General features: G+C 41.0%; 2 protein-coding genes across 9 annotated transcripts in view; both read right to left on the bottom strand.

The window, feature by feature from the left end:
- LOC114448034 (growth factor receptor-bound protein 10-like) overlaps positions 1 to 11,585 on the bottom strand; it is a 55,742-nt gene extending 44,157 nt beyond the window's left edge. For all 3 annotated transcript variants that reach the window (XM_028424649.1, XM_028424650.1, XM_028424651.1), the window contains exon 1: positions 11,316 to 11,585. The gene's annotated coding sequence lies outside the window, so the exon portion shown is untranslated. The remainder of the gene's footprint in view (positions 1 to 11,315) is intronic.
- A 3,054-nt stretch (positions 11,586 to 14,639) lies between these two features.
- The window catches only part of cobl (cordon-bleu WH2 repeat protein), a 41,542-nt gene continuing 37,605 nt past the window's right edge, over positions 14,640 to 18,576 (bottom strand). For all 6 annotated transcript variants that reach the window (XM_028425151.1, XM_028425156.1, XM_028425154.1 and 3 more), the window contains 4 exons: positions 18,295 to 18,525; positions 18,092 to 18,208; positions 17,378 to 17,704; positions 14,640 to 16,474 (listed from right to left, as the gene is read on the bottom strand). In XM_028425151.1, the coding sequence (XP_028280952.1) occupies positions 16,391 to 16,474; positions 17,378 to 17,704; positions 18,092 to 18,208; positions 18,295 to 18,525 (759 nt within the window). In that variant the 3' untranslated portion in view covers positions 14,640 to 16,390. The remainder of the gene's footprint in view (positions 16,475 to 17,377; positions 17,705 to 18,091; positions 18,209 to 18,294; positions 18,526 to 18,576) is intronic.

Genomic DNA, 18,576 nt, shown 5'->3' with positions numbered 1-18,576 from the left:
CGCTTAAGTCTTTATCAAAACAGCCACTTTCCTTTTGTGGGGATTAAACATTAAACATTTAATCCTATAGATTTAAAGCTATACTGGGCCTTTCAACATCTCAGGTGTAACTTGTGAGCTGTTTCCACAGTGCGTGATAAAACATGGGACAAAGCTCAGGCGTTCCGTGTAGCATTAAAATACCTAACAACCCAAGTTTTAAAGTGCTCACATGTGCCACGGCAACTCTCAGTGACTGATATATTGACCAAACGTACACGCACCTATGCTTAATTGCTCCCTGATACAATCAAAGCCATTCCAGCGTGGGGATTAGACCCTCTCAGAGCCCTTTGATTCAGGCCCTTCCACTTGAACAGTACACTGAAACTTAACCATCTCTGACCTTGACAGTGCAATTATCGTTTGCACTAGAATGGGGGGACTTTGGGGTACAGAGGCTGTACCCAGCAGTGAGGTGACTGCATCTGGACTAATTAAAGTGATTTTTGCACAGACTTGCATGAGGAGGGGGGATTCTGGCTTGTGGACTTCAAACGCAAGCTTCTTATAATGTCTTTTGTGAAACCTGTCCGTTGTGAAACCAACAATATGCCTCAGAAGGTGTTCTGCTCTTATACCACTACATCCATCCAACATTCTTGATAACATACAAAGAAAATGTGAAAGAAACCAATGCAAATATGTAAAAGAGGAATGTTCATTCTCAAGTCTCAAAGCTCCATGTGACACTTCTATGGGAAAATATATCTCTGATGTAGATGGTTTAACACTGAGCCTCATGTAGCATTAGCTTCGTCTTTATATATATATATATATATGTGTATATATATATATATATATATATATATATATATATATATATATATATATATATATATATATATATATATATATATATATATATATATATACACACTATTAAACTATTATTATTATATACTATTAAACTGTCTCTGACATTTAGCACCTCTGGATATATACAGTGCATCCGGAAAGTATTCACAGCGCTTCACTTTTTCCACATCTTGTCATGTTACAGCCTCATTCAAAATTGTATTCAATCAATCTGTCACCTCATAATTCTACACACAATACCCCATTATGACAATTTGCAAAATTAGTAAAAGAAATCGCATTTACATAAGTATTCACAGCCTTTGCAATGAAGCTCAAATTGAGCTCAGTTGCCTTCTTTTTCCACTGATCATCCTTGAGATGTTTCTACAGCTTAATTGGAGTCCACCTGCGGTAAATTCAGTTGATTGGACATGATTTGGAAAGGCACACACAAACACCAAGCATGAAGTCAAAGGAATTGTCTGTAGACCTGCGAGACAGGATTGTCTTGAGGCACAAATCTGGGGAAGGATACAGAAAAATTTCTGCTGCTTTGAAGGTCCCTATGAGCACAGTGGCCTCCATAACTCATAAATGGAAGACGTTTGGAACCACCAGGACTCCTCCTGAAGTTGGCCGGCTGTCTAAACTGAGCGATCGGGGGAGAAGGGCCTTAGTCAGGGAGGTGACCAAGAACCCGATGGTCACTCTGTCAGAGTTCCAGCGTTCTTCTGTGGAGAGAGGACAGCCTTCCAGAAGGATAACCATCTCTGCAGCAATCCATCAATCAGGCCTGTATGGTAGAGTGGTCAGACGAAGAGTGGTCTGATGAGACAAAGATTGAACTCATTGGTGTGAATGCCAGGCATCATGTTTTGAGGAAACTAGGCACCACTCATCACCAGGCCAATACCATCCCTACAGTGAAGCATGGTGGTGGCAGCATCATGCTATGGGGATGTTTTTCAGCAGCAGGAATGGGCAGACTAGTCAGGATAGAAGGAAAAATGAATTCAGCAATATACAGAGATATCCTGGATGAAAACCTGCTCCCGAGCGCTCATGACCTCAGACTGGGGGCGAAGGTTCTTTTTTCAGCAGGACAATGACCCAAACCACACAGCCAAGAAGATCTCAAAGGATTGGCTTCAGAACCACTCTGTGAATGTCCTGGAGTGGCCCAGCCGGAGTCCAGACTTGAATCCGATTGAACGTTTCTGCAGAAACCTGAAAATGGCTGTGCACAGATGTCTCCCATCCAACCTGATGGAGCTTGAGAATTACTGCAAAGAAGAATGGGCAAAACTGCCTAAAGATAGGTGTGCTAAGCTTGTGGCATCATATTCAAAAAGACTTGAGGCTGTAATTGCTGCCAAAGGTGGATCAACAAAGTATTAAGCAAAGGCTGTGAATACTTATGATTTCTTAGTTTTCTATTTTTAATAAATTAAAAAATGTCAATTTTTTTGCAACATTGTCCTGGGGTATTGTGTGTAAAATTTTGAGGTAAGATATTAATTTAATACAATTTGGAATAAGGGCTGTAACATGACAAAATGTGGAAAAAGTAAAGCGCTGTGAATGCTTTCCGGATGCACTGTATATATCCAGAGGTGCTAAATGTCAGAGACAGTTTAATAGGTCAAACCTGTGTAAATGTCTGGTCAATATCACAAATACACAGTGAACTACTGCCAGGCATGACTGATGCAAGCCCTGAACAGAATTGCCTTTACAGATACAGGATCTAAAACGTGAGATTTTATGGTCCTAAAAGGCAATAAATGTATATTCCCTGGTACTGAAGCAAATTCCTCTTTGTTAGAGAAGTTATGATGAGAAAATAATAAAAAAAACTATGATGCTCAATGTTTCCAGCTGCTTTCTAAATAATATTAACTCCACCAGTCCACCAGACTGTAATAGCAGTGTGCTATAAGACACTGCAGCCTTAGACACAAATAATCAACAGTGTGTTTGCATGTATGCATGTGTGTAACACATCCTGGGTGTATAGTACCACTAATGCTGTTAAATTGACATGATTTAACCTCCGGAGTGTTAAGTATGTTAGAGGGATTACAACATACTCTACTCATCTCTGCACTGCAACTCAACTTCCAAGAAAAAGTGGCCAAAAGTGAAGTGATCAGCTCAAACCTTGGGTATTTAAAGTAAAGCCTGAACTGAAACGATAGATGCTGGAGGAAGTGCTTCAATGTTTATAGATCAGTGGCTAGCAGCAATACATGGTCAAACTTTTCCAGGTAATACATTCTGTTGTCTTTTCCTATTAGAGGCCAAACTTTTAACCTCTTATACTGTATATAGGCCAAAACCGATATAAATAACTGTCTTGTGAGTGACACTTCCAAACATGCCCTACATAAAGATGTCAGTTGGAATGTTTTTCTTAAACTTGCCTGCCTGTTAGTCTGGTTACCTGTCTGTCTCTGCCTTGCAAGCTGTCTGTTATCTGGTCTGTGTGTATTTCAGAGAAGCATTCCCTGCTCTCTCTCTCTATACATACATATATATATATTCCAACATTTACCTAAATGGGACAACTTTCTAAATAGTATAGTGGCATTATTTATAGCAGGGCATTCAGCATACACTCTTGCAGTGTACCAGTCAGGCTGGTCAAGAACCACATTTGAACAGAAGCAAAGGTTTTCTATGACTGTAAACCTCGCTCACAGTATGTCACTGTACATTGATTTTCAGCTGTAATTTTGTTAGGTTTAGAAAAATGTCAAAGTTATAGCTATCCCCAACAAGATTCTCCTATATGTTCTTGACAGGTGTGGAGACAAGTCCGTAACCAGATGCGCCAGATGTGCCTCACATGGTAAACGAGTCCCACGTCAGCCAGAATATTTTACAATGCACTTACACGACCACGAGGGCACCTATGATTGTAACCGCCTCAAAAAATTTGACCCCAGTCTCAGCCTTTGGGCTCAGGAAGTCATTCGCTGTGAAATCAGGCAATTCATTTTGCCTGAAGATTTTGTTTTGTCCAAACATGTCAAATTTACAACCACATAATAATGGCCTTTTTTGGCAACATAGGAATTTATTAAACCTCTTTCACAAATAAATGCATTATTGGGTTCAAAATACATTGAATAAACCACAGAGAACTCAGTGACGGAGTGTGTATAGCTCAGCTGTCTCAACTTCTCTCCTTGTGTATATAATTGTAAAATGAGTTCACCTCACTCAGCTTGACTTCAGCTGATTAGACTGGACACAGCTTAACAGGAGGCTGTTCAGCTCTGCTCAGTCATCTTTGGAACGCAGAGAGCACATTCCTTCCATATAGGCTACTGAGTGAAAGAACACATGCAATACAGTGAACCCCAAACTCATAAAATGGCATGCACTGATTTAGTGGCCTGGCCAAAGGTAAAAAGTGGATGCCTTTGAGAGAAAGTGAAGAATGGAGGAATATGTGAATGTGTTCATATATAACACACACAGAGAGACATTGTAAGCTTCCTACTTAGGTATCCTAAGGTCAAAAGGCGACTTTTTAATGCCTCCAGGGGTCAGGTTCTGTCAGGGAACGAAGTCTTTTATCTTGGTTGGCCTGGGGTAGATATCTACACATCCTACACCCAACTGCTCCTACAGGACCTCTGACCACTACCAGCTGCTTCTGCAGATACATCGTCTCACCAGCTCCAGTTAGGATGGCTGAGAGGAGCTGGTGAGACTTATTTTCCTTTTTTTAAACACAAACTGCTTTTAGGTCTACCCCAGGTAGTTACTGGGGATTTATTTTTTATAAGAAGAGCCAACATGGAGGAGGAAAAATGGAAGAATCATACCTTATTTATATGACAGCTTATGTCATATTCAAATAAAAGATTATATACAGAAGTGTACACTATAGAGCTACACTGTACTAATGCTATACGGGTGGGATTGTGGGTGTCTGTTTAAAGAAAAAGCATGTCACTGCACTTTATTTAATGTATTAGCATGCATATAATTTCCTGGAAGGTGGCATTTAGTTTACTGGATGGAAGAGCAGTGACATGAATAAACAGCTTCTCATATTTTTGTGTATGAAATGCAATCCTGTGATTATGATGCTGACTACACTGGAATAAAAACATCCCACACCCTCAGCTCGTGTGTGTGTGTGCTCCCATGTGATCTGTGGAGTCCCACTCCAGCCCCGAGGCATCACCGAGACAGACTGTACAGCTGGAACAAGCTTGACATCACTTATCTTCAAATGGAAGTGTCAAAGGCCTCCTGAGACATACAGCTACACCCAAGGGTGGGGGTGGGGTGGGTAGCTGTGTAAGGAATGTTTGGAGCAGTAAGATGTTGATGAAGATTCTCAGTCATCCAGGTCATCATACGTAGAGAAGATTGAAGCAAGGCATCTGGACTTGTAGAGTTTTCTAGAAGACGTTTCGCTGCTCATCCAAGCAGCTTCATCAGTTCTAACTGTTTGGTGGGGAAACATGGTTTATATGTGGTTACAGACCTATGTGGGTGGGTCTGGGTAAAACTTTAAAAAAACTTACAAACAATAGCACTAAATGTTTCCATACTTACCTGTGATGTTCTGGCTGACTGGGCCAGGTGTGTCTAACGACTGGCTAACGACTATGAAACTGCCGGAGGGGGACTGATTGACAGCCCTTTGTTCTTACTGTGAGTATGTGCAAACTTCCTGGGAATGGATGGAATCCAGAGCAGTAAGAAGAGCTGAGCACAAATAAGAGGGCGAAAGTGCTTTATGGGAAGATCAGTGGTGCTTTTTAACCCAAGAATAGCTTTAAAAGGTCTGAGGAAAATGTATCACAACGGCAGATGGCCGTTTATTTAGTATAGTGCTGAAGCTGCACTGCAAAAGGCACACACCTGTAGACAGTAGCAGCAGCCTGTGGTACGATCAAAATATCTATGAAAAAAAGTCCAGTACATGTCATGGTCTGCAACTAGGCTTCTTGTTTCTAAAAACATATGACACTCCAATTCATGTTCACATATCACCATGTCTAATGTGTACGGGGTCACGTATACAGGCAAATCCACAGAGAAGCTCTGAGATAACTGCATGGTAATCCTCAAGCAGACAGCACATTTTATACCACGATCTCAGTGGATACCACAAACGCATCAAGTTCACAAAGAGAACAATATTGTGGAAACTAAACAAATGAAAATACTGAACGTAGGTTTCTTTCAAAGGAAAAAAACATTCAACCTTTGTCTGCAATGGGAAAATCAGTGCTCAGGTCTAAATTAAATAGTTTTACGGTTGTACAAAGTGTTTTTGGAATCACCTTCTACTGGCAGTGACGTAAACATGACACAAGGGAGGAGATTTTCTCCATAAAGTTTTAGAATCACCATAATTCTACACATACAGAGGAATAAAGAAATGTCATAAGGTCCTTTACATCCATCTGTCTAAAGAGCTCAGACCCCAGTCACATCCCTCTTTCAAGTACCACACCTACCAAACTCAGTTGAAGCTAGCCACACCCTCCTGTTAACCAACAGTGCACTGTAACGCACCAGCTACCCCCCCCCCCCCCCCCCCCAACACCCTCACCCAGCCTGAGCCACAGCTCCCTGCCCCAACTCAATCTCACCCCTCCCCTTCATCCTGCTGCGCTCCAGTCCAGAACATAAACAGCGTCTTAATTCAAGAAATGGCACCACTCCAATTCAGAGTCTAGGGACTTGGGGTGATCCCGCTAAAGTGAATGTACTGACCGTGAGCCAACCCCTGGAGAGGGGAGGTCAATTATTCTACTGTATATGTTTAAACTAGACAGACATCTTAAGTGATAATATTTAGCCTAACGCTGCGAGTTATCAAAACTTCCTACAGTGGAGTAATTTATAGAATTGCACTGTATGTCAGACAGGGAGGGGAGCTTATTCATGTGCTCTACTGTACTGCTGCTGGGAACTGGAGCCTCCCCCTCTATACATACATAGACATACATAGATGTTTAAATTGAAAAAATTGTTAAGTTAGAATTTACTTCTTGCATTGCATTGCGTTACAATAACAATTCCCAGAATAATAATAACATTTGCAGAAAATCTAATTATATATGTTAAGCCTTTTAAATACGGTTGTCTGGGCTGGCTGTTGTTTCTGCAGCACTGAAAGGGAGAGTTGAACAGAGCATCTCTGTCTTCTGTTTTAATCAGCAGATTAGATGGTAGTCACTCCTCACTGGATGTGGTTGTTGCACATGTTGATTAGTCATTAATTGGCAGCTTTCATTATTTGTGAGCAGCAGCGTAAAGTGGGGCTGTAAGAGAGGGCCTGATGTCATGCCGGGGGAGGCTGAATAGCACCAGTCTATGAGAGAAAGGCCTTTTGGAAACATGGACAGCGCCTAATTGGATGAGGATTTTATTTGGCTGCTTGGGAGAGCCACTCTTATGCAATGGCATAGATGAATGGATGAGGCTTGGGAGCAATGATGCTTGTACACAAGTTGGCTGTAAATGGTGTGGCCCCAGGGGTCTACATTAGAGGGACTCGCCTTCTCATGACACCATCTTTACTAGAAGCTATATGTTGGAACTTATACATTTGACTGTTGATGTAAAATATATAGAACTGACTCCTTTCAGCTGGTAGTATAAAGCTGATAAAACCATAATTGCATCTGTACAATTATGGTTTCAAACCATCAAACCCAAATAAAACAAACCCTGAATCTACTTCTTTACTTCTAACTCATATCAGAGTGAGCACTTGTGGGGAAAGGGGACCAGGATTTATTTTACCTACTCACTCTTAGGAATGCTAACAAACTTGGCTGAAAAAAAACACATTAACAAGGACTTAGCATAAGTCCTATTCATAAGTACAAAAGTACATCACACTGAGCACCCATAGCTTCTGGTTCTTGGAATAATACTGCCAATGTAATGCCAAATACCTGCATTGATCTAAGATCTCAAACTTTTTTTTTGTTTTGGAATTGTATGCTTCACCTATTAAAGCCAACAAACCATGGTTGGTTTTGATTCTACATTGCAGCTTCCATGGATGAACAAAGGAACACTACTAAATGAACAAAGAGGCAAAAAAGAGCGTACATTAGAGAAAGATCATTTCATCATCACCACGCTACCTGTACCCACCCGAGCCTGTGGTCCCTCAGGTGTACAGTTACCCTACAGAATAAAGGCAACATTCTTGACTCTCACGGAGGCTTTCAAATGTTGAAAGTGCCACATGGAGCTTTGAGACTCGAGCAACACCAGACAGCGAGAAACTCAATCCATTGTACTTAGACAAGCAAGCATTGCATCACCTTAGGTTACAAGTGGAAAGTGGTGAGAATCGGGTTTGTGCAGGTCCACGTTTACAGTAAGGAGAGGGTGGAGAATAATACCGCAAAGTTTTGCCTCTGGCAAAAGTTTAGACTCTTAGAAATGGCTTTTTACAAAGCAAAACATGATTACTCAGCAACAATCCAAAATCCTGTGGGCCATGTACCGGTATGTAGAAATTCAGCCCAAAGCACAAGACAGAGTAAGTATAGAAATCATACCCAGTTATGCAACTAGGTATAAACATAAGCCTAAACAAACACAAGCCCCTAACATCACTGGGTAGGACTGAGAGCCCAGCTGAACACTTTGAAACAGAGGGTGTAGTTGCTTTCCTCTTACATCCAGTGGCATGACATGTACCACGCTGTGGTCCCCCCAGTCGGCTTGGGTTAATGGTGTCATGACATCAGGGAGGGGGTATTAACAGTGTATAAGCCTAGACTAACCAGTGCTGAATGACTGCTGGCTGACGCAAGACCCGATGGAATGCTGCCTAGAGCACGGCCACAAGCTCTTATACCACCAATGGCAGCTAATAGGATATCTCCCTTTTTCCCTTTGGATAACAGCTGAAACTACATGCATACAGGCAAGGGCAACGGGAACACCCACATACTGCAAGTACACATGCATCTGTATTTCAGGGAAGCGTATAAAAGTCATCTATGCAACAAATCGCGGGAGTGACTTCTGTGCTTGCATCAGGACTAAATATACTTTAGACTCCTGCTGCAAACACACAAATCTGAGTCCCAGGGTAAACCACCTCTACCTTGTTGTATAATTCTTTGTAATATGTGCAGGCAGAAGCTTTCTGGCAGCTTGCAGTCTTGCAGAGTTCATGCCCCATCATGCTTGTGCTTACTTAGCATGGACTTGAAATAGCAGGACTTGTACTGGGGTGGGTGAAAGAAACTGTCATGCTCACATGGATGTGACCACAATATAATTAAATGAAACAAAGCAGGAAATAATAGGCAAGCGCAAGGAAAAGAGAAATCCTCCTTGGTTAGCAACGGGAGAGAGTGTCAACGATATTGCACAGTTAAAAAGACACAAGCACATCGTGTTGATGACTACATGTAGCAGCAGCCACAGTGAGGTAGACATATAGAGGTCTGTGCATGTGGGCTGAGGGCTCCAACCAAGGTTGGCAAGTTGCGATAAGTCTCAGTGCTTGACCTGATCGCACTTCAGTCCAGAAAGGAGTGTGACTTGCTGACTTTATTCTGAAAGTTTCCAAACATACTAAATTTCATTTAAATGCATATCTGAAGTAAATTCTCCATCTTTCACCAAATTGTAATCAAACTTATTGCAGTACTATGCCTGGTGACATCCTGACAGTTAGGCAAGAATCGAGAGGAGATAACAGAGATACTCTTTAACTCAACTGTGTATAAAGTAGCATACTTTTTCCTTCTTCAAACACCAATATTGGTGATTTGTGTCAAGTTGCAACTGGTAAAAACACAAAATGTAAGTTTCCAAACTATAAAACCTGAGTCTTAAATGTCACATAAGGGATCAACAGGTATATTATTAGCCTTTGGTATTGGGGGAGCAGCCATTTTCCCCTCCAATGGGTGTTGTTTTCAGTATGGCGCGTTCTATTTTGTCTTGAAAATATTGTGATGGGGGTGACAAATGTGTGACATCTGCAAAAAATACTACTTATAGCAATATGTTCTACCAAAGACAAACCAGAGATCTGAATACAAGTGATTTTAATGACTCTGTTAAAATTTTTTTGCATGCATGCTATCAGTGTTGACTGCCATTAGCCACCCTGTTGGAAATAAAAAAAAAAAGTTTCCTTTTGGGTTAATGAGCAGTACATTCTAAATATATGAACATCAAAGGGTTAAACGGTTCCTATTAAAAATGTGAGTAACTTTACCTATAAAGTCTTATCATGTGCCTGTTTCTGGGCACACTACTCATTCCCAGTAAGAATGCTGATCTGCATTCAAAACACACACACGGGCCAACATCGATAGTTCCCAGAATCATAAATTTGGGTGGTTATGCAACTTTCTGCAGAGACCACATGCAGCCAATAAGGGAATTGATCTGGAAGAGTGCCCAAATGACAGGGCAGATTAGACTATCTGTGAAGAGTTGCTTTGTCAAGATGTTTGCACATAAAGCTAGATCAGATAATGATCAGGCTCTTATTCACTCTCCCTTTCTCTGTCTACTAGTGTTTCCATAATTAAACATATTCTCTCCAAGTACTGTATAACACACAAAACCCTGTGTGTATTTGTGCTGCAATAAGCTTTTGAAATGGGAAAAATAACAGAGCAGAATTTTTACATCAAGCAGCTTAATAAGGCCCCTCACACACTCCCTTTAAGGCTACTCTGTAGTGATATTGCTAACCTTTTTACAGACAGGTAAAGATATGGAAAGGTTCAAAATACTTACACCTCTCTGTAACAGATTGTAGTGGCTGCAAATCAACAGTTCCTCAGTTTATTTTGGACCGCCTGGAAGCCACCCAAGGACCCCCTGGCGGTCCCCGGAGCCCACTTTGAGAACCACTGCAGTAGGGCTACATGTGTATCCCTGGGAAAACGCTTCACCCCCCTCCCCACCCCCAAAGCAAATGCAGCCAAAAGGATAAGGCGATAAGGCGAGACTGGCGAAACTCTCACAGAATCGAGCTGGGGTGGGAGGGTGATAAAGTGGACTTTGAGCTACTGTATGCAGTTTGTAAATATGAGTGGATGCTGCTCCCAAAGAGAGCCTCCAACACGATACACGTTGGACACGAGATTCAGGCAGCTAATCGGCATGCCCAAAGACCCCGGAACAGGCCAGGGTGTCTCCAGCGGAAGCTTCCCGCTGGTGAGTGTTCTGCAGGGTGACTGTAGTCCCGGTCCAAAGAATAAACTTGTTCTCAAACTTCAATCACTGACCGTTGGACGCTGTCAGTAAAAGGAGGCAGGTCCCGCTAAGCGATTACGCACAGTACGTACATGTGTTCCGAAACGCAAAACAGCGTGTCATCACAAGAGCACATTAAACTTTTACAGCGTGTACTCCCTCTGACCACTCTCCGCGAACCCGACACACACGCACCCCACACCCCCACGGAGCACACAGTCTTCTCCCCGGTAACATGCGCTCACCTTACAGGCAGATCACTTCAGCCAGGATACGACCCACAGAGACAAAAATGGAGAGTGGAAATCTGGAGATGGAAGTGGACTCTCGACAGCGTTGGATCAAGCCAAGATGGTCAACATTCCCGGACTGGACACATACACACAGGCAAGAAGAAGAGGTGGTGGAGGAGGAGGAGAAGGAGGAGGAGAAGGAGGAGGCGAAAACAGTGGCTGCAAAGACTGCAGGCAGCTCATCTCATGCGGCCGGGGAAGACACACACAGAGACACCCCATACACATACACACGCTCGTAATCAACCCCTCCCCCTTGGACTAGACCACGCCCACGCCAGAGAGGGCTTATTAATGCGGCGTTCAGGTCTTCTGGGGAAAAGGGTGTGTTTAGAGGGTTCCGCAGTTTTTTTTTTCTTTTGTGGAGCTGTCACCACAGTTTGAAGTTCATTTTGTGGTGTTATAAACATACACAGAGGGTCACACTAAGTAACCAATATATGTGTAAATGTCCAAGATAAGTCAGATCCTTTTTTCTTTAAGAAGAAGCCATAACTATTAACACATTTAAATTTATCAGTTTCATTCATTGCTACTGAAGGGCGGCCTGATGTTACATCATTGACTTGATTCCACTGGTCTGTACGGCGTTAAATTCAATTTAGAGTTTGTGATTTTATGCATTAAATTCAGAAATCAGAAATACTTTATTGATCCCATGGGGAAATGGCTTGCATCCCACATGCTCCATGTATACTCAAAAACAGGTTAGAAATATATAATAAGGTAAAGTAGTAAGAATAGAATAAAAATTAAACCTAATAAAATTCTAAACAATAACAAATTATAAATAATAAATAAATGTAATAAATAAATTGCAAGTTGTATTTTACACCATCAGTGAACTGTGGTCTACAGTGGAATCACACTAACACCATAGTTAATAGGCTATTCAGACCGGTCTGCCTCGAGATTCGTCTTCCCACAATGCACGTCTCATTAAAGCTTCAATAAATGGAGCAAACTACTTCGTGTTAACCGACTGTAGCAGTATTTGCAGTGTAAGCAGATCACTGCCTAAAAATACCCTTCAGGACGAAAATAGTGAACCAGCATGGGCACATGTATTGTGATACACCAAAAGACAACACTTCTAATTAAAAACCCCTGCTCTGACAAGCACAGGCTGAAATAAAAACAGCAGCAGCTGAGAGGTATGTACATTGCACAACTGGGGGGGGTCAAATCTCACTGCACCAGAGTTACCTCTGGGCACCGTTGTGTTTTTATCCCTCTGAGCCTAACTGTATTGCATAAGATTGTCCGATGTTTATATATGACTGAGAGTGACGTCAGAGTTGCACGTTTAGCTTGTGTGTTTTTCTGATCTAGAGTGAAGTACATCAAATAGTGTAAGGGAATGTGACTGTTTCTGGTTGAAGAGACTCCAGAGATTAGACTGACTGCATTCAATTCATTTTTCATAGTGCCTAAGATATTTCAGTTCAGTTCAGTTCAGTTTTATTTATATAGCGCATTTTACAATCAGAAATGGTCTCAAAGCGCTTCACAGAAACCCAGAGCGTGAGACCTGGAGCCTGAACCCCCTTAAGAGCACTGTGGTTTCTTCCCTTTAAGAGGAAGAAACCTTCAGACTTGAATAAGCTTAAGGGATGGGAAGACACCACAGGAGTCTGAAGTGCAAAAGGTCATCAGTCCTGAGCTGTGTTTGTATGTGTCTGGATCAGGACAACAAAAGGACTCACACTGTGTATGTGTATATGCGAAAAACTAGATGAGCAGACGTGCAGCCTCTCCTGCTTACATACAAACACACATCACGTCACTCATATTCCAGCTACCACCCGGAAAGAAAGCATTCTTTTTCCGACTGGCACTGGGACATGAAGTAAACACACATTGTGCTGATCTCACCTCATCAGACAGTCGGTATCACACAGGCCTTTTGTTCAAATTGATTGATCAGATATATAACAGAGTGCTCAACAAAGTCAGAGAAACCCCCGCTGATAGTTGATGTCAGTGTGCCCATCACTCATAAGTCAGCCAGTCAAGACTAACAAAGCTGAGTGAAATAAGTCCAGACAGGCAGACAGTTGGTGAATGGACTTCATTTAGGTGTCTCACAGGATGAATATAAAAAGTACAGCCTACATTTTATTATTCAACACAGTATCTGATATGATGGCATTATTTATTACCAGGCTTAGTCCTATTGAAACAGTTATGGCAACAGTTACCAACCAGTGAAGTCAGGAATGGCCCGACCAAAGCCAGAAACTATATTTTTGTGGTGTGACCTTCTGGTAATTCTTGATTCGGAGACTGTTTATGTTGGTAAGATGGTTAAAATAGTTTAGGAACTGTAATATAAGCACAAGCCTAAATACATGTACATACCCACAACAAAAATATCACTCACACCGACCTACCCTTCCCCCTGCACACACACAGTCATCCACACACCCATACACACCCTTCACATATTTGAAAGGCAGATTATAATCTCAGAGCATAAATTTGAACCCACTAAAGAGCCAGTGGTCCCTGCAGGAATTTACAGCTGTCTCTGGCCAAATCAGCTAAAGAAAGAGAGAGAGAGAGAGAGAGAGAGATCACCCTTTTGGTCCACTGGTAGAATTTACTTTCCATCATCTTGTTCAAACCTCTAAGGGCCAGGACAGAGGAGAGGGGAAAAACAACTTTACAAGGAGTTTTTTCTGTGATGAGTGAGACTTTGCATACATGCTAGCTAGTGATGACCTTAAACAACTTCTTTGCCTTATTTACAGCTGAGTAATGAAAAGACAGGATGTCTATGCACACAGTGTACTTGATTTTGCAACTAATATGGAGATTTGCACCATTCATGTGCAATTTATTTGGGGAGGGGGGGGGGTGTAGTGGTAGGACAAGATGACTAATGTTTCAGGGATCAGGAAGGCAGGCTAGGTTCAAGCTTTCTGAGAGTCACTCTGTGACCACATAGTGATGAGTCAAACCCATGGCTGTTGCCCGGAATAGTAGCTCATCTGTGGCATGGAAGGGAGGATACAATATATTTCATAAGGACGGCAGGCTGACCACAGTCTTCAGACAACTGCAGTGCTGGGAATGGCACACACACACATCAGGGCAACGATTTCCAGGGCAAGGTTCATGCAATTTATAACTGCTGAGAGGGAGAAGGAGAAGATTTTTAATTTAATTACTGCAGCGTGTAAAAAGAAAACCTGCAGATCTGTTTTTTCTTGATTACAAAATGATTTATTGAATCAAAAATGAGTTAAACAAAAATAACTGTGCAACCCCCCCCCCCCAAGAAAAAAAAAGAAAAACAATGTGCTCTTAAAACTTAAAAAGCAATAGCTTATAAAATGTTCAAGCTATTGGAAGAATAATCAGATCTATCACAATTTCTTTTTTTTTTTAGTTTACAAAATATACAACTAAGCTACACTGTGCTTTCAGCTTGTTTTTGTGGATGAAACCCTTTTGGAAAAGTGAAACAAACATTTAGTTACAGAATAAAAGAAGCAAAAAAAAAATCTCTTAGGCATGCGATTTTTAAAGTAAAACAATACAAATCTTGTAGGAAAAGTGAAATAAATCTATATAAAACTTTTTTATTCAACTCTTTTACTCAACTTTATCTCAAAATACACAGCAGCAAACAATTGTACCTGAATATGGATCATTAAATTCTTCTTCTACCTCACTAATATGTACCATTTAATGGCGACATCCACTCTCCTTTACAGCTACTCCACACTGTAACTTTACTACAGGCTTCTATGCAGCAATGCTTGAATCAAGGCCATACAGAAAGAAAATAGTACTGCTTTCCTATGACTGCTTGTTTATACTACACAGCCATTACATACTGGTGATGACTTACTCATCAACAAACTCAACTCTATGCTCATGGTGGTAACCACCATTATTATATTTCAACAGCAGGGCTTCAATGTTAAAAGGGTCACCTTTGCTTGTCACTATATATATGTATTACATCAAACATAAAGGTTAAACATTCTCCGTGCAGCAGAAATAACTAAAGTAAATATTTTTGCATGGGCATGGCCATGCATGACAAAGGTTAAGAGCAGCACAAATGATTCGAAGCTTAAACATAAGCATAATGAGCTAAGAGGCATGAGCCAGTCATCACCATATTAGTCCCCCGAGGCTGCAGAGGTGGCTACCACATCTAGATAAATAACTATATTTACACTGGATCTATCCATTGTTCTCCTACAGTGTACCTATATTTGATATATTTATTTATTAAACTAAAATATTAAGTAGTCCATATCTGGACATATCATATGTTCATATATAGATAGATTCATATAATCAGATCCAACATATTGCACCCCATAGAGCAAACATCATATACATAACACTGACTGAGCAACAATATAAGGCATCCATAGGTTATTGTGGATAAAGGCAAATTAAAAAAAAAAAAAAGAAAAAAAAATCACAACAAAAAAATGATCTGAAAGTCTTACATACCATTAAATTTGCTTTCATTGGCACACATTTTGTACAACATTCGGGTGAAAATGACTGACTTCAAGTACGGATGGCAAGGTGTGTTTAGGAACAGCAAGATGAACACACGGGTTCTTGAAGCTGAGCGGCCTGTTACTATAAGTGGCATTAACAGCAAACCTTTCACCCATGAAACCTTTTGTCAGATGTTACAGGTGTTTGGCTACAAATATAAAGCAACATTCTTCTCAATAGAAGATGTGTTTAAATCTTTCCCTTTATTAAAAAAAAAGAAGAAAATAAGAATATCATTATGTTGCTGTTCCATTAAAAAAACTATATGGATTTGATGATAAGGCCACAGATTGGTGGTGAATGATCAAGTCAAACTAAAATTCTTTCTTAATTTCTTCTTATTTTATCATTTCTGGACTGTCTAAAACATCCACTCAGAATGTGACTCAGTCCAATTTCCCAAATGACTGTTGCAAAAGCACAGTGGCAAAATACAAAACCTGAAATTAAATTGTAAATGTTGTCTCTTGTTGCATGGAGGCGGGGTTTCTCTCTTATTGCTGGGGGACTGTGGAGGAGCTTGCTTGGATTGTTCCCAGTCTGCCGTTTACTTGGACTGTCTTTGAGGGTGCAGCGACCTACAGTTGTGAAAAGAAATGCAGCGCGTTATGTTTGTGTTTCTCCACTCTGGTAATGACATGAACAATAGCAATGAGCATGCTACAAAGAAAATATGGGGTTCAGTGGTTTTGTGGAGTCTGTCTACAAAAGAAAAGAATGCCTCAATGAAAATATTTTATTCATTAATTTTCAACAACAAACAAATTGTGGTCCACAATACTTTCATTTTCCCTAATCCCTCCATTGACTCCATCCCCTCATTGCTATTGTTTCTGTCTAGGTTAAATGGTGCAAAAAATAATAATTCAACTCTAATTTTACACAGCTGCTGACCTAAAACTGAACTTTATCTTCTTGCAAATGCTCCTACAGAAGTACAGTAAGACTGTCGGATTATTCTTTGTGTATGTGTTACAATCTGCGATTTATTTCCAGTTTCCTGTCTGCTGGACCGCAGCAGATCTTTGATGTCTGCCAGCGAGGCAAGACGTATAAAACCAGACCAAAGATGTGAGAGGAAAGACAATGCTGTGTTTCTGTTGTGCCTCTTGTTTTCTTGTTTCATTATGCTCTGACTGTGCCAGTGTTCATGTCAGTGTTTCTCTCTCCTTCCCTGTCTTCTTTGATAAGAGTCTCTCTGGGAAAAATTGTGCTCATGAAAAAACTTGAAATGAAATGTTAAATATATATTTGGTTGTATTTTTCATTTCACTACTTCATGCATTTTCTCTGCCTTTGATGTAAAATTAACACAGTAGGAAGTGTGTGATTTTATTATATATATATATATATATATATATATATATATATATATATATATATATATATATATATATATATATATATATATATATATTCATATATATTATTCTTATTATTTACTTTACACTCTGTGATGTATTTTTTTCCTGTATTTGTACCTTTTTTAGCCTCTCAGCAGCCGATCCAGACCGGATAGCCTCCAGCATCGCCTCCCTGGCCATCGCAGCATTCATGGGAGGGTTAGCATTTGGATGCGCTGCAGAGCTAGGTTTACCCTGGGGCAACACAGGCGGAGGAGGTGGAGGTGCAAACATAGGGGGAGGTGGTGGAGGTGCAAACATAGGAGCTGGTGGAGGTGTTGGAGGGGCAAAGACAGGGGATGTGCAGGTCAAAGAAGGCGGGGAGGGGGAGGAGACTGTGCTTTTCTCCTCCTCAGAGGACGTCTTTCGGAACTTCTCAAGCTCTTTGGCAGCCTCAGACGTGGTCTGTGGGACAGAAAGATACCAAAAAAATTCTTTTGTATTTTATGTTTGATGTTATTTGTTTACATTGTACAGTTTTTATGTACTTTTTTAAAGGAGGGAAACTGTTGGATTGAGTCTGATTTAGTCATGCAGCATTCCAAAAATTCCAGGTCTGGTAAGGAACCTCCAGAATAGAACCACAGATGTTTCAGCTACAGAAGCACATTTTCTGCCTCTTTCATTCCACATGGGTCCTTCCATGACAACAAACCACAACTCACAGTCCACACACAGGAATTAAAATAGACACCCATGCTTGCATAACTTAGTTCAAGCATGGGTACATGAGCTGCTGATGGACTAACAACACAAACACATTCAGCATGATCACTTTTTATTTCCTGTTACCTTCTTCAGCGTGCTGCTGGTGCTCTGAGCTCTAATGGCAGCCAACAATGCAGACCTTTCATTCTCCTCTTCGGCATAAGGCACTTTCTTCAGGTTGCTGGGGCCAGAACTGGATGTCTATTGATGCAATAAAATATGTAGCATGAATATCCCTTAAATAAGTCGTACACACTGTCTTTGTGCTGTGTTTATATTATTCTGACCTTCTTGAGTCTTTCCTTGCCTCCACCTGTCTGGATTGCCTCCATCAGGCTGCTGTGCAGAGATGTCTCTTTGTCCACAGATCTATGGATCACTGGTCTGAACTTTTGAATTGGCCCGAACACAGTCACTGCCGGAGGCCCGGTAGTCACACCGTCTGACACTGTGACAGACGACTGGGGTTTCGCAGCAGGGGTTGGATGAGTGGCCATCTTAGTCATGTCCTTAGAGTTCTGTTATATACAGAAATATATTTTTTTAATTTTAGTTTTTCAAGAAACACA

The sequence above is a fragment of the Parambassis ranga genome, chromosome 16 (assembly GCF_900634625.1).
Source record: "Parambassis ranga chromosome 16, fParRan2.1, whole genome shotgun sequence".
NCBI lineage: Eukaryota > Metazoa > Chordata > Actinopteri > Ambassidae > Parambassis > Parambassis ranga.
The sequence above is the reverse complement of the archived record's forward strand: the minus strand, read 5'-3'. Positions and strand labels throughout refer to the sequence as shown.